This window comes from Haplochromis burtoni, unplaced genomic scaffold (assembly GCF_018398535.1).
Source record: "Haplochromis burtoni strain Fernald_Lab_line unplaced genomic scaffold, NCSU_Asbu1 Contig_281, whole genome shotgun sequence".
Lineage (NCBI taxonomy): Eukaryota > Metazoa > Chordata > Actinopteri > Cichliformes > Cichlidae > Haplochromis > Haplochromis burtoni.
This window is the reverse complement of record NW_024582642.1, coordinates 68,414-84,536: the sequence shown is the minus strand read 5'-3', so window position 1 is coordinate 84,536 and position 16,123 is coordinate 68,414. Positions and strand designations below refer to the sequence as shown.

The following is a 16,123-nucleotide window of genomic DNA, read 5'->3' as shown; positions in this document are numbered from 1 at the left end:
TCACCTTCACTTCCCAGCACACCTGTTCACCCCGCCCCTGCAACGCCCCGGGAGCTCACTGCGTCACCCCTCCTCTGCAGCCGGCCAGAGACCACACCCACGCCACAGTCACATGATGCTAAACAGAAGCTGTCAACTCAGCTCTGTACAGTGGGCAATCATAATGAAGCAGTTCAACTTGTAGATTCAAGCTGCGCTGCTCTTCATACTTTTGGCCACCAGATGCCACCAGAGAGGACGGTGTCGAAAAGCTTAGAGTAACAAACCCTTTTTCAAGACGAGCTTCAGTGATTCAGAAGCTTCATTTTGCCATCACTAATCTAAGGAGCTTGGAAAGAAAATTGACTGGAAGGAAAATGTCCAGGACCTCCTTAATCCCAATGACATCTTCTGTAGAGGAAGCAGAGTCTGGGTATGAGATTCTTGATAGGGAACCCTTCACCTCTGGTGTCCACCATCCAGTGCATGGATTATCGCCATGTCAGGTACCATCTTACAACCACTGTGCCTTGCAACAGCCTCAGCAATGGAGGTGTTGAGCTCGGTCCATTCAGCTTATTGTCTCCAGCCTCCTTCAGAATGATGTTAAAGTCATGCTGTTGAAATACTGTTGAAGGAACTGAGATCACCTTATGTTGTAAGAGTGATCCAATGTTAGCATTCACACTTTAGTGAGAGGTGAAACAGATTTGACCTAAGGGACAATTTTTTTTATTTGTAACCAGTTAGAAGATTTTGGCTTTTGTGAATAATAGGATGAAATCTCTATCAGTCATCTGCCACCCAGCTGATAGAGATTTCCTTTCCTGCAATAATAACACCTACAACTGAAATGGCTCCGACCTGTAAGGTCAAAAAGGGCATCGGAATCACTTTCACAGTGGAACAAAGAAATTCACCGCAGTTGCGATAATAATATGCGCATCTGCTGCAGCCACAGGTTTGGATGGTCGTTAAAATGGAGAGATATCTGACGAAAAACATGCGTTGCGTCTGAGACAAACGAGGCAAATGCTGATAATAAGGCAAAAAGGAAATATGATGAAGTGTATCTTGCTCTTGGTTTCACGGTGAATGTGATAGGAGATGAAAAGAGACCAGTGTGTATTTTATGTTTGAGAACTCTGGCAGTTGACAGTATGATGCCCAACAAATTAATAAGACACTCAGAGACATTACACCCCAATGACATCCATAAGACACTTGACTTCTTTCAAAGAAAATTGGAGATTACCGTCAGCAGGAAAAAAAATAAAAGCTCTAACCTGAGATTCTGGCGTTTCTGGCAAAATACATTTATATTTAAAAATGAACTCAGGATTTAACGAACGATATCGCGTTATTCAAACTAAAATCGATTTTACTCAGAAAATCTATCATCGAAACCCACCCCGAGTGAATCTGGCTGGTGTGGACAGGGAGCATCCACTCATCGATAGAAAGCTGTGGGCATTCTGCTTCCATTTGGCACGTCCTACCTCTGTGAGATGGAGTGAGCCTCACTGAAAACAAAGTATAGATCTCGGTTGAACATTGAACATGACTTGACAATGGCGGTATCAAGCCTGCAACCACAGGCTCAGTGCAGCCACTATGAGTGACAAGTACTAAACTCTCACTAAATTATATATTTTTTCATCTCTGTTCATGAGTTTCTGGATTTCTTTTTTTATAAGACTAAGACTGATCTTTATTTTTGCATTTCTGGCAAAGTTCACATTCTATGTAACTTGCTGCTTTTTTGAAGAAGTGGTGCAGACTAATGACACAGTCTAGTGACAAAAGTTACAAAGTTGTTTGAAATGAAAGTTGTTGTAGTCTGAGGTGGTAGTCTGTAGCACGGGGGGCCCACAAGGAACAGTACTTGCCCCTTTCCTCTTCAACCTGTACACTGCGGACTTCAGTTATAACACAGACACTTGCCATCTCCAGAAGTTCTCAGACGACACCGCCATTGTGGACTAGGCGTCAGAGGGAAACGAACTGGAATACAGGGGGGTCATCATCAATGACTTTGTCAGCTGGTGTGAACAGAACCATCTTCATATCAATTCCAGCAAGACGAAAGAGCTGGTGATTGACTTCAGCAAGAAGTCCCCCCCACATCAGTGAACATCCAGGGTTTGGACACTGAAATGGTGGAGGAGTACAAATACCTGGGTGTTCACCTCAGTAACAAACTGGATTGGTCCGCAAATACAAATCCCCTTTACAAAAAAGGTCTAAGTCGTCTTCACCTGCTATGGTGGCTGAGATACTTTGGGATGAGCAGGACTCTTTTAAAGGCGTTCTTCTACGACACTGTGGTGGTGTCTGCTATCTTTTATGCTGTGGTCTGCTGGAGTGGTGGAATGGCAGAGAGGGACAGGGGGAAACTTAATAAACTGATCAAGAGGGCCAGCTCTGTCCTGGACTGTCCACTGAAGTCCATCAAGCAGGTTGGCGAGGAGAGAATGTTGTCTAAGCTAACATCCATCATGGACAACACCTGCCACCCCCTGTATGAGACTGTACTGAGCAGCCTCTACAGCAGCCTCTATTACATGGTTATCTCACTCATCACCAGTTTAATTAACATATCATATGTTTTTAATTGCTGCTACTCATTAGCAGCTTGTTTGTACACTATATTTCACCAGGAGCATTTATACACCCCCCACACTTATGTACTCTGTATGTATATCTGTGCATACGAATTTCGGTTGCTGTGTATATAGGACTACTTTGTGTCTATAGTCCTCTTGCTATAAGAGCTGTGTGACACCCAAATTTCTAATTCGTGGGATAATAAATGTTTATTCTATTGTTTGTTTAAAAGAAAAATGAATGAAGAATTCATTGTGAATGTGCTTATTATCAGAACAAAGTTGCAGCTAGGCTTTTCTGTCTTTGTTTTGTTCTTGTCTGTGGCGTGAAAATCTTTCCTCCTGCATGTAGTGAATGATGTAAAAACGTTGAGAACCACTGGGGCTTTGACAAATTTGCTATAAGGAACACATCAAGCCATAAACTCATATACTGAGGAAATGTTTTAAAGAGGCCTAAGAAAAGACTAAAGCTGTCTTCTGTAACAAGTTCAGAGTAAAAATGTCTAAGCTCAGACTTAAATATGTCTGTTTTCCATGAATCCCGGTCAGTCTGTTGCAAGGTAAAAGCATGATTTAATATTGGTAGCCAACTGTTTAATGATAGAAAATATTTTCTTTGATTGAGGGATTAAAGTAATTAGGCCTAGCCAATACTTTCCACGTACAGTTCTTTGTAAGAAATGGGCTATCAGACTATTTCTGCGTATTTTTCTTCCTTTTTCTAGAGTTCCGTTTTGATTTGGATTGTTTTCTATAACTGTCCTGTAGGGGGCAGCCAAGCGGTGAACGGCACCGACACTGTCGCCTTATGACGCAAAAGAAGCCAGTGTCCGGGCGTCAGCCATCTTCTCTTAAATTGTCAACCGAGCTCTTGGAGCGGTCTGCTGTTGGACAACAAAAGAACAACAACAGCGATCATGGGAGCTGTTTTGGGTTTGTGCTCGATGGCAAGCTGGGTCAGTATCATTCTTCATTTGACTGTGAGAACAGTTTTAACAGCGACAGGACGTTTTAGCTGCCTCGATTTAACAAATGTTGCAGTGACTGCGCAGGAGGAAAATGTCAGGCCAACACGATGAGCGTCTGTGGCGCAGACATACTAACATCACCGTTTGGCTCATAACACACTTTAGTGATTCAGTTACTGTGAGCGTGTTACTGCGCTTTTAGTTAGACGGAGCCGATTATGCGAACCATCGCCGTACTACCTCCCATCCAGCAGGCCTGTTGATGCTCATGTTACACAGTGACGGCTCGTAAACACACTGCCCGTGAAATGAAAACACCGGGGTGTGACGTTAGCTCAACCTTGTAAACAGAGTGCGGTATCCGCTGCACGCAGCAGGTTCGTGTCATGTGAAACGGACAGATACACTTACAGACACGAGGTGCTTCTAGGAACTAAATGATTACCGTTAACCAATGAGCTTTAAAATATCTGTGCTTAACTCTAATACTCGACTTGTTCCCATGTGTGTATGTAGATCCCGTGTCTCTGTGGCAGCGCCCCCTGTCTGCTATGTCGATGCTGCCCCAGTGGAAATAATTCCACAGTGACTCGCCTCATCTATGCCTTCTTCCTGCTTCTGGGAGTGGCTGTTGCCTGTATCATGTTGATGCCTGGCATGGAGGGCCAGCTCAAGAAGGTACGCAGTGTTCCTGACATAAAACTAGCCTTGGAATAATGCCTGCATATCTCCTGCAGCACAGAGATGTCACAAGTTATGAAAACACTCTCATGGATATTTTAGTTTGCTAAGGCTTTAACAGGATTCTGCAGTGGGAGTAAATATAGTTTGGTTCATTGCTCCTAATTATGTAAGACACATGGTCCTTGTTTTCTGTTAAGTAGCTTACCAGTTGTTAATCACCGTATTCTCCTAATGAGCCATACCTGCCCGTTCCAACTGTTAAATACTTAAATATGTGTGATATTCACACCAAGAGAACTATACACGGCTGTGAAAGTACTGTGATCTTTCCTCTCACGTGGTAACTGTTTTTATGTTGATCCCTACAGTGGCCTCAATCCCCTTTTTTTCTGTTTGTGCAGCTTTGTTGTATAATATCGGCTACATTATTATAACAAAATAATCTGGTGGGATGTTTGGAAAAAAGTTTTAACAGTGTTCAGTCGGCCGTGTTTGGAAGCTGCAGTGCTGTGAAAAACCTCATTCTTTGGGGGGGGGGAGGTTTTGTTTCTCAACTAAGCAAGTGAGACAACACTCTAATACTAGAATAACTGACAAGTCAGAAACACTAAGATAATATGTTACATTTGAGAACAGTTTAGTGGAAAATGTCCAAAACTAATAAAAAGGCATTTCAAACCATTAATCCGATTCTTCAGTGCTGTTTAGATGGGCGCCACCTCTTGTCATTCATCATCAACACGTTATACTCAAAATAGACACCAAAGAGGAAAAACCCTTCCGATAAACCAATGTTAAATATGTTATGGAAACATGTTCACGAATTATTAAAATAGGACAAATGAACATCTGAAAAACTGTAACTGAACAGTGTGGCACTGCATCATGAACGATGCACACTGTTTGAAAATTCATGACAATGACGTCAATAAAAGTTCAAATCTAAAATAAGAAAACAACAAATTTTGCAGCCATTTTTTCCGTTTATTGAAGTCTGGTTGCGGGGGCAGCAGCAGGGGAGCCCAGACCTCCTTCTCATCCCCTCCTCGAGGTTATCCGGGGAAACATCCAGCCATTGGTGTGTCCTGGGTCTGCGCTGCGGCCTCCTCCGATATGACGCACCCAGCTTAGACACCTTACCCAGGAGGTGACAGCTTTAGCCATCTCCTTTTTGTGTAGAGCTGCAGCTACTCTACTCTGAACTCCTCCATAATGATCCAACTCCTCAGCCTCGCAAAGGGAGAGACCATCCGCCCTTCGAAGAAAGCCAATGTCCGCCGTTTGTATAGCTGTCTCAATCCAGGCCATCACTATTAGAATAACAGATTTTTGGTGTTTTTTTCAACAGTGCTCCATCTAGTGGCAGATGGCTGCATAACATTTATGATCCAACAATTTACCAGCATTAGGCATCAAATCTGGTACCAAATAGTGACAACGATTAGTCGGCTAGTCGCAAACATCACTAATTTTTCACATTTGAACATTGACAGAGATGATCCAAGTAAATGTTAATTTTTTTAAATGATAATTTGATTTAATGGAAAAGCTACAAATGCTCTAATGGAAAAGTTATTGCCCCTCAAACGTAATAACTGATTGTATCCTCCTTGTTTTGTGATAGCTGACGGTGAGTGCACCACATCACTGTGGAGGAACTTTTGCCCCCTCTTTGCAGAATTGTTTTAATTCAGCGACAAAGGAGGATTTTAAGTTCATGACCTTGGTTAAATTTAAGTCCAGGCTTTGACTAGTCAAATGGTCATTGGACTGGTTCTTATGTAGCACTTTTGTACTCTACCTGAGCACTCGGTGCTTTATTCAACTTGCCTCTTTCACCCAAGCACTTTTTTCTACGTTTTTCTATGCTGGATCTATCTAGCTCTATTTTTTTCCATTTAACATTTACACACATGCATCCAATGAATGCGGATATTTGGCATGCAGACTGGAGAGATGGAACCACCACTTGCTGTTGTGCTTTGGGTCATTGTCCTGCTGCATAACCCAAGTGTGCTCAAGCACTTTGACCGCTGTATGAGAACCAGACCAATTTCCATTTTCAAGATAGCTTTGTATGGCCTTGTGCAAGCAGTTGTGTTAGTGACATTAAGCAACACTAATTGTCTTAAAACTAAAGCAACTAAAACAGATTCAGTTCAGATAACTTTTCTCTTAATAAATGAAATCATCATTTTAAATTGCTCTCTATTGACTCAGGTTATCTTTGTCTAATACTGAAATGTGTTTGCTCTAAAATATCTAAGCGTGACATATCTGACCAAAAGAAAAGTTAGAAAAGAGGCAAATATTAGCTTTGATGTATCCAGTGGTTTGTATGACCGACACGTCGTTTGAGTACAAAATGCAACATGTTAAAGGATAATTTTGGCTAGCTCATGTCCAGCCTGCACTTGACAGGTGGATAATTGACCTGTGGGATCTCTGTGGATTTCCTTTGGCTCGCAGTACAGTGCCTCTGTTGCATCCAGTGGCTCCTTTGCCCTTTCGTGGCGGGTGCTGCACTACGACACACCTGTATACATTGTCTCTTTTCTCTAGATTCCAGGTTTCTGTGAAGGAGGGAGGGGTTCGTCTATTCCTGGTGTGGAGGGACATGTGAACTGTGATGTGCTGGTTGGCTACAAGGCCGTGTACCGTGTTTGCTTCGGAATGGCTATGTTCTTCCTGCTTTTCTCTCTTCTCATGATCAAAGTCAAGAGCAGTAAAGACCCCCGTGCTGCACTCCACAACGGGTGAGTCAGCATGTCCATCTTCCACATCATGTCTGCTATGGCACAAAGTCAGGTTTTATTGAGATTTGATGGATTGATTACCTGCTTTAAACATGCCAAACATATCATGTTATTAGAACATGTGACAAGCTGGAACGTGTTGTTGTTATAGCTCACATCAAAACTAGCAGCAGGGAGTGAAAGGCCATCTTTACTGCGGAACATCCCACTTAGGACTGCAGCTAGTGATTATTTTCATGAATATAAGAAGCATTTTCAATTAAATTCAGTTTTATTTAAATAGCACAGCACCAGATGTGTTGCTCACAGTTTCCTGATGTCCATCATTGCACGTTTAAAACATGTTACCATTAATGTACTTGAATGATAACATCTGCAAACGTTTTCAGCAGTAATCTGATTGTTAATTTCTTTATGTTCTGTTTGTCAGGTTTTGGTTCTTCAAGTTTGCAGCAGCTGTTGCCATCACTGTTGGATCCTTCTTCATCTCAGAAGGGCCCTTCACTACTGGTAACTGTTTTTGGTTCACTCTCACTTAGTCCAATTGATTACATTGATAAACAATACATTGATCATTGATTGCACACACACACCTTGTTTCATTTTACAGTGCACATTAAAGGACAAGAATAAAGAAATGTGAATGTGCCAGATTAAAGCTCTCTATTCATCTCACACTAAACTGGAGGTTTCATTATATTAGTGTCCTTTGTGTGACGTTCTTTCTCTCACTCTGATCCACAGTGTGGTTCTACATTGGTATGGCGGGGGCCTTCTGTTTCATCCTTATCCAGCTTGTTTTACTCATCGACTTTGCCCATTCTTGGAACGAGTCGTGGGTGGAGAAGATGGAGGAGGGCAACTCTCGCTGTTGGTATGCAGGTATGATGACAAGTGACAGAGGATACTCGTGGAGATGACCAAAGAGCTCTGTCTTTGATCTAATAGATTTGAAGTGCAGACAAAAATGTTTTGGTCATAGCTGGAAAAATAGGATTTACTTAAGAGTTATTTTTATGTTATTAATTACAACAGTCACAAGAAATAATTAGGTGTACGCTTGGGTGTATTTGTTTTAAATGACAAGTAAAAAATTCAAGGTGGTGTTTCCATCAGCTGGAAAAGATTAACACAACTCTATGTTAATGAGGTTTCTTTGTTTTTGTATGTTCACAGCTCTGCTGTCAGTCACCACAGTCAGCTACCTGCTGTCTCTGGTGTCTCTGGTCATGTTCTATGTCTACTACACCCACTCTGATGGCTGCACTGAAAACAAGGTCTTCATAAGCATCAACATGCTCCTCTGCATCGCTGCCTCCGTCATGTCCATCCTGCCACAGATCCAGGTTCACACCACTTCTTGTGTACATTAGATGACTCGACATGTTCAGCTTTTATATGTAGTAGTAAGATGCATTAATCATATTAACATGACAGGATATGTAGGGCTTTATTATGAAGTGATGTTATGCAATGTAACACTAAAAGAATAATGGCATGAATTATAGCAAGATGAGTCAGACATGAGATGATGGAGTCATGGAGGTGTCGCCTAATATAATTCAGAATGTGTCATGTATGAAAGTTGTTGTTAGAAATTAGAGATAACTGATGTGTGGTGTGTCATGTACAGGAGTCCCAGCCCAGGTCTGGCCTGTTGCAGTCTTCTCTGGTGACACTGTACACCATGTACCTGACCTGGTCTGCTATGACCAATGAGCCTGGTAAGAAAACAAAAGCTTTTCAGCCTGCTGTGTTTTGCAGTGTACTGGTATGTGCCCATAACTGACCCCCAGACCCAGGCCTAGCCCCACACACACAGATACACGTCCGTCCACATCTACCCCATGCTCTGACGTGAACGGACAGGTGCCCGCCCAAAGCCAGCAGTGATCCCGGAACGCTGCTTTGAGAATCAGTTTGACACCAACAGATTTCAACTTTATTCTCAAACTGATCAATAATAGTTTTTATCTAATGTGGGCCTGTGTATTTTTGGGATGCTTCATGCTGCATCGATCTATTGTGTGATTTATCAGTTCCATTCTCTCCACATGGCCACACTCTACTTGTGAATATGGGTGTTTCTATTGGTCCAGATAGATCCCACAAGGAAAACTGTTGTTAGAGCAGCTGGACAAAGAATAAAAATACTGCAGTGTACAATAAACAGAGTGCCACAGGTGCCTAGTGCGGACGCTAATAAATGCACATGCAAAGATTTACAAATACAACAGTGATTTTTAAAAAAGTAGCAACGAAGTTGGTTTAAAAAAAACAGTAAAATTAAGACTGACGTTTTGCAGAGTAGTGCAAATTGTGTTGATAAATATGTCCGCTATTAATCTAAGAAACTGCTGCATGAAGGTATAATACAAAAATATGTGTGGGATGGTTTGGCTAATAGGTGTGATCTGCTGTCATAGAACAAGTAGTTACTGTACTGGTCTCTATAAAACAGTAGGAATGATTTTCTGAAGTGTTGTTTGAGGCAGCGGGGTTGAATCACACTGAGGAAGAATGAAGGAAGGAGCTTTGCTGCCTTCGAAGTGTGGAGTGATGCTGGCTTGTCCATGACGGAGAGCAGTTTGTCCCTCACCGACTCAAAGCCTACGGACTCTGGCGCCGATGCTTTCCGCCAGCAGACAACAGCAAATTAGATGGCCAGACTGGTAGATCACCTCCAACACATTAGAGGATCTGAGCTTCCCCTTCTTACAAACAGCATCAATGTAAACTACCAGTAGCTCTCCACTGTTTCCACCTCCTCACCCATGATGTTGATGGGCCTAGCTGAAGACTTTTTCTTTTGGAAGTCAACTGCCATCTCTGTTGTCTTGATTACATTCAGAACGAGGGGATTTCTTCCTCACCAGCTCTCTGTACTCTGACTCCTGCCCACCCTTAGTACATCCAACCAGTGTAGTGTCGATGGTGATCCAGTGCTTGTTGTTAGGAAAACTGCATACAGTCCTGGTTGGGACGATCCTCACAGAAATGTATACAGTCAGTGATGTAGTCTGTGATGCTATTGCTGTCATTTCCATTTGGATCACAGAACATGTCTGTAGTGTCAGAGCATTCCTGCAGGGCATTGCTGTCTTCTACCTCTTCACTGGGTTGGTGGCAACGGGAAGGAAAGGAAGTACAGGAGCACACTAAGAATATAGATGGATAGAACACCTTCCTAAATGCTAAACGCTACCGATATCACTGACATGTAGTGCATTTGAATAGACTTCAGTGGCTGTGCAGATGACGGTAATTAGATAATTAAAGAATCTCTTCTTGTCTCTCAGACAGGAAATGTAACCCAAGCCTTCTGGGCATTATTGGGCTAAACACCACAAGTCCTGGAAGTCAGAACCATGTGGTTCAGTGGTGGGATGCCCAAGGGATTGTGGGATTGATCCTTTTCCTTATGTGTGTCCTTTACTCCAGGTATGGAACTCCTTAATTATCTTTGTAATTCTAAACTTGCAAACACCCAGACAACTAAATGGTTCATTTACTAACCCGCAGGCTGTCTCTTTGTGGATAGCACGATTCTAACTGTAGCCCTCTGTTTATTCGTCAGCATCCGCAATTCATCCAATGCCCAAGTCAACAAGCTGACTCTGACCAGTGATGAGTCTGCTCTCATTGAAGATGGGCCTCAGACGGACAGCTTTGAGGAGGGAAACGGCCCCAACAGAGCTGTGGACAATGAGAAAGATGGTGTCACGTATTCTTACTCTTTCTTCCACTTCATGTTGTTCCTTGCGTCGCTCTACATCATGATGACACTCACCAACTGGTATAGGTAGGTTTCACGCTGTAGGAGACCTGTATAAGTCTGTCTTTGTACTTTATATTTGTTATTTCATGGGTTTTGTCCACAATAAGTTTAAAGTTGCGCAGTCTTCCATAGTCAGAGACGTTACCTTTGCTCTGGATTTCTTACCTCATATGTGGGGTTTAGGTCCAAATAAGGCGCGTTTTGTGTTTCTGCTAAGGTATATTATTTGGATAGAAGCAACTAGTAACTAGTCCACTTTATTTGTGTGTATCCGCAGCCCTGACTCCAAGTATGAGGCCATCACCAGCAAGTGGCCGTCTGTGTGGGTGAAGATCTCCTCCAGCTGGATCTGCATCGCACTCTATGTGTGGACATTGGTGGCTCCACTGGTCCTGGTCAATAGGGACTTTGACTGAAACTGCACACTGTCCCACTGCTCCAAATATTGAAGCTTTCACCTGTGTTTTGTTACTGCAAATTAAGAAACTTAGTAGTTAAATAACATTGCATGAGTCAGTGCTGAAGGAATGGTTGTTTATTGGCTCTGGTGAGTTGCTTGTATTGCTGAGTGTAGCTACATAACCAGAAGGTGATGAACTAGTCAGGACGTTCATGTGTTTTGTTTTGTTTTTGTTTTTCCCAGCTGTGACTTCAGCCCATTCTCATGAATCCTTAACAGTTCATTGCAGTCATTAGTATATCCTGTTAAACCCAGTGACGACTTGCACGTTTTTCTTTGAAAACTCGACGTGATGTTAACAGTAGTTGTATCTGAAAAGGTTCCTATGATCCTGCGTGCACATCAACTCTGCACTGTAATGTTCTGTATGCTGTTTCTTGTTTAAAAAAGGGAAAAAATGTTTTTATTCTCTTGAGTTGTGCATGAGCAGCTGTGACATTTAGAAGCAAGAGTAGGTTCCCACTGGCTCCATCACCCTGCGTGAGCAGTGTTGTGCATATGTGTTGGTGTAGATAGTTCTTCTTTATATTGCACATGTCTGCACACGCTCAGCTAATTGAGTAACAAGATGCATTCTTGTTTTTGTTGCTTCTGACTTGCTTTTTGATAACATTTGTGGTTTTGACTGCTTGACAAGCTTCCTGATAAGTTCTTGCGTAGCGCATTAGCTTGTTTCAGACATATTGTGGATGTGTTTGACTCTCATCTGTGATATTTTTTTTCTTCTTGACCTAACAGTATATTGTAACTGATTTAATAAAAGAAATATGGGCGGGGGGAGTCAAGTCTAATTTGTTGTTTGTTGTTTAGCTGGGTCGTACACAGTTGTCAGCTTCACCATTATTTGGTAGGTCCACCAAAACACTCATTGAGCTCTGAACCTAAAGGTCTCCTGTGGTAATGTGTCACACAGTGTTCAGTCATTTGTTTCCTGAAAGGAAATCTCATCTCATCATGCTTAATACCATTAAATCCAAGCTGAAATCACAAGATGAGATGGCAGTAACATGAAAAACCACCAGGGTAGTGGCAGGAAACTCTAAAGTTCTTTTTCTATTTACAGACGTTTACATTTATCTTCAATTTTGCTCACTTCTTTGTAGTTTGCGTCCAGGCAGTTAGACCTGTATTTTATTTTTTTAAGTGCTCATCAATGACAGTTTTCCACTTTCTGGATATCTTGCAGTGTTCTTCAGTTTATGCAGGCCGTGTACCGAAAGATTCAGGTGGAAATCTTTTGTACCAAATATAATCTTCATCTATAATACAGTACTGCGCTCTGCAGATATTAATTTCAACTGCTGTAATAAAGGAATGTATCAAATAGAGGACAAATAAAGTGCATCTCTTCTCAGTGCTTGTATGTCAACATTTGCAAAGGATTTCTTTTGTTGCAGTGAGGTGTAGGGCTCATCAAGTAATTATCGAGTATTCCACCAATTAATCAGATAAACCATTTTCTTATTAATGAACAATAATAAATATTCAAAAGGTGAAAATTTCCATTTTAGATACGTCTGTCAAAAGAACCAACCCACGTCTATCTACGTGCCCTAGTTAAATGTAACTTCAATGCAAAAATATATAAATACTCGAGTACATTCAGAGGTCAAATAAAATAAGCCATGAACACAAGCTAAACTAAGGCATAAAAATATAACCTGTCTCTGATGGGTTTCTGACAATAATGGGGGCAAAGAGTAGATACGTGCAGTGGTTGGGATTTGGCTATTTCCCTGCTGCTCCTCGTTTCAACTATTTCTACTGCAGATCCCACAGATCAGTCACCCGTCTGCTCACCAGCTTGAAACAAGGAATAACAGTTTGCCTTCTCTGCTCAGCACTTTTATACTTCCACATAACTACATCCAAGCATGTTCCTGGCATGCTTGGACACTTTATTTCACATGTTACATTTTCTCATTCGGTTTAAACCTAAATTATTTTTCTATGATTAAGCTTTAGCTTAACAACTTACAACTATTTTTCACACAGGACCAGTAGGATTGGATATTTTTATTCCTCAACAAATAAAGTCATCATTCAAATTGCTATTTGTATTTACTTCAGTTCAATTCAATTTTTTTTTACAGCACCAAGTCACAACAACAGTCGTCTCAAGGTGCTTTATACTGTAAGGTACCCCCACAATAATACATACAGAGGAAAACCGAACAGTCATATGGTCCCCTATGAGCAAGCACTTTGGCGACAGTAGGAAGGAAAAACTCCCTTTTAACAGGAAGAAACCTCCAGCAGAACCAGGCTCAGGGAGGGGCGGCCATCTGGGGTGAGACAAGGAAGACAGGATTAAAGACATGCTGTGAAAGAGAGCCAGAGATTAATAACAGGTATGATTCAATGCAGAGAGGTCTATTAACACATAGTGAGTGAAGAAGAAACACCCTCCTCCACAATGGGTTTCATTTAATATGAGTGACTCAGTAGTAACGCAACATATTGTTAAAAATGTCAGTCAGTATTCAGCAGTATTATGTCTGTATTATTGTTTCTACTGAGTAAGTGCATTTCAGAAATGGTTTTCTAATTATTTTTAGGAAATTTGGGATGTGAAAAATAGAATTATGAACACCAACAAATGGACATCTTTTATATTTTATTATTTGAAATGAATCATCTGTCATGTACACCACTAGAGTACACTGAAAAAAATAACCTGTGGGATTAACATAAAAAAATGTACATTGGTTGCACGCAATTAAGTTATGTTTTGTCAACCTTCGTTTTTTATGTTCCAATTGCATACAATTATTTACACATAAAAACCGTGTCCGATAAATAAAACTCAGTTAAGGTTGATCTCACTGTATGTACTGTACATTTTTTTTTCAAAGCAACCAACAAAAACATTTTGAACAATGACCTGTATTTTTCAAAACAGTATACAGCTGTAACAGCAGTCCAGATGATACATGACTCCTCTGAATGCATCTCTTGAAAAACCAAAATGTACCTCACAAACATCAGCTGGATCCTGAATTCAACATTCTAGGGCCTATGACAAATATAACACTGAATTTGAAATCTCTTTCACGCCTCACTAATACTTACACTGTGGAAAACAGGGCGTTAGAATATAGTTATCCTTCTTTCAGCCTGCAAACAATCAGATCCTACAGAGAATCCTTATTATTATATACAATGTGCACTTAATTTTGTAAATTTATTGAACTTCTTTCTTTGAAATAAGAGCAATATTGGGCAGACGATAGTTTACATCCATACAATATCCTCTTGCAAATATTAGAAGAAATACGTGATAACATAAAAATTACAATACCATCTCTTTACATCATCATATACAGCTACTATACTCTATGCACAGTCTTTGATGACCGTGAACTCAACTCACATTGCTATGTGTTTAAATTACATTCTGGTCAGTCATTTCTCAGTACATACAATATGTAGCTAAATGAATTTGTGTTTATGAGCATGGAGACATTTCTCCATTAAGACCATGAAATGAATACCATGACTTACCTGGGTGATCCCAGCTATCCTGCTTACCAGATTGGGCAAAGCCTAGCACTATTCATTTGTATACAAGGGAAACCTGGGGGTTGCACCTGACTCACAAGTTTATCAGGCTAATGCACTTAACTCTGTCCCAGTTCTTAGGCTACTTTAACAGGAAACTCGTCTCCTTGCTCAGGGCTCAGGGTAGTGTAGATGACAGTGGGCTCCAAGACTCTAGGGCAAAGTGGAGGTGGTTCATATGGTGTTTGATTGTCTTTGTTTCTGAATTGCTTGTAGACTCGTGGGTCCTGGACCACATAGGTTGACGAGGAGGAGTAAAAAACCAGGCCCAAGATAATGATGAAGAATGACAACAGATAGAGACCCGAGAACTGAAACACAGAGACAGAGCTATCATGTGACGTTCAATATATGCATACATGCAATATTTTATTTTCAACCTATTCTAAAACTAATGTAAAGATGCACATTTCTTTTAGGATAATAACAGCTGATTAATAACAGTTCATCGGGATTGGTTGTCCTGACTTGTCTTTTTTTAAATCTTATTTAAAGTCTCATAAAAATCTATTATATTTGTCTTTATTTGATAGTGCATGGTAGAAAATGTAGGGAATCAGTATTATCCAAGAAGGCAGTGTCAAAGTGAGATCTCTGCTGTTGGTATTAACACTATATTGCCAAAAGTATTCACTCACCAATCCAAATCACCAAATTCAAGTGTCCCACTTACTTTCATGGCCACTGCTTCTACAAACATTTGTGAGAGAATGGGTCACTCTCAGGAACTCAGTGAATTCCAGTGTGGTGCCATGGTAGGATGCTACCTGTGCAACAAGTCTAGTTCTGAAATCTCCTTGCTACTAAATATTCCAAAGTCAAGTGTAAGTGGTATTATAACAACTTGGAAGTGACTGGGGAAGACGGTAACTTATTCACAAATTGGTGGTGTCAGCAGATGCTGATGCATATAGTGAGCAGAGGTCACCAAATTCTGCACAGTCAATCACTACAGACCTCCAAACTTCATGTGATCTTCAGATTAGCTCAAGAACAGATTCCTGTGCAGCTGCATCCAGCCTTACACCACCAAACACAATGCAAAACCTGCATGCAGTCGTGTAAAGCATGCTGGACAACTAGACTTCAGTGCAGGCAGTGAAAGGAAGGCCTGTTCTCTGGAGTGAAGGCATTTTCTCTGGAGTGACGAATCTCGCTTTTCTATCTGGCAATCGGATAGATGAATTTGGGTTGGTGGTTACCAGGAAAAAGATCTGACTGTACTGTGCCAAGGTTTGGTCGAGGATGGTAGCACTCTCACTCGGTGTTGGTCCAGTGTTGGGAACAGTATCACTTCCTGTTCCTGTTACACAATGGTGTAGCTTATC

General features: G+C 41.2%; 2 protein-coding genes across 2 annotated transcripts in view; one reads left to right on the top strand and one right to left on the bottom strand.

The window, feature by feature from the left end:
• Window positions 1-3,390: 3,390 nt before the first annotated feature.
• serinc1 (serine incorporator 1) lies at window positions 3,391-12,025 on the top strand. The gene is made up of 10 exons (XM_005940619.3): window positions 3,391-3,544; window positions 4,073-4,234; window positions 6,803-6,996; window positions 7,427-7,506; window positions 7,741-7,878; window positions 8,173-8,342; window positions 8,630-8,720; window positions 10,296-10,437; window positions 10,574-10,798; window positions 11,052-12,025. Exons 1-10 carry the CDS (start codon window positions 3,506-3,508, stop codon window positions 11,188-11,190), a joined length of 1,380 nt encoding a protein of 459 aa, XP_005940681.1. The 5' UTR covers window positions 3,391-3,505; the 3' UTR covers window positions 11,191-12,025.
• Window positions 12,026-13,474: 1,449 nt separating this feature from the next.
• slc35f1 (solute carrier family 35 member F1) overlaps window positions 13,475-16,123 on the bottom strand; it is a 23,906-nt gene continuing 21,257 nt past the window's right edge. The window contains exon 8 of the mRNA XM_042227785.1: window positions 13,475-15,106. Within this exon, the coding sequence (XP_042083719.1) occupies window positions 14,873-15,106 (234 nt within the window). The 3' untranslated portion in view covers window positions 13,475-14,872. The remainder of the gene's footprint in view (window positions 15,107-16,123) is intronic.

What these genes read in the sequence shown, in the direction of transcription:
- serinc1 (XM_005940619.3), top strand. Translation starts at nt 3,506, where the DNA reads ATGGGAGCTGTTTTGGGTTTGTGCTCGATGGCAAGCTGG. An exon ending in AGAAGGGCCCTTCACTACTG is followed by an intron (nt 7,507 to 7,740) that starts GTAACTGTTTTT and finishes TCTGATCCACAG; the next exon opens with TGTGGTTCTACATTGGTATG. An exon ending in ACACTCACCAACTGGTATAG is followed by an intron (nt 10,799 to 11,051) that starts GTAGGTTTCACG and finishes GTGTATCCGCAG; the next exon opens with CCCTGACTCCAAGTATGAGG.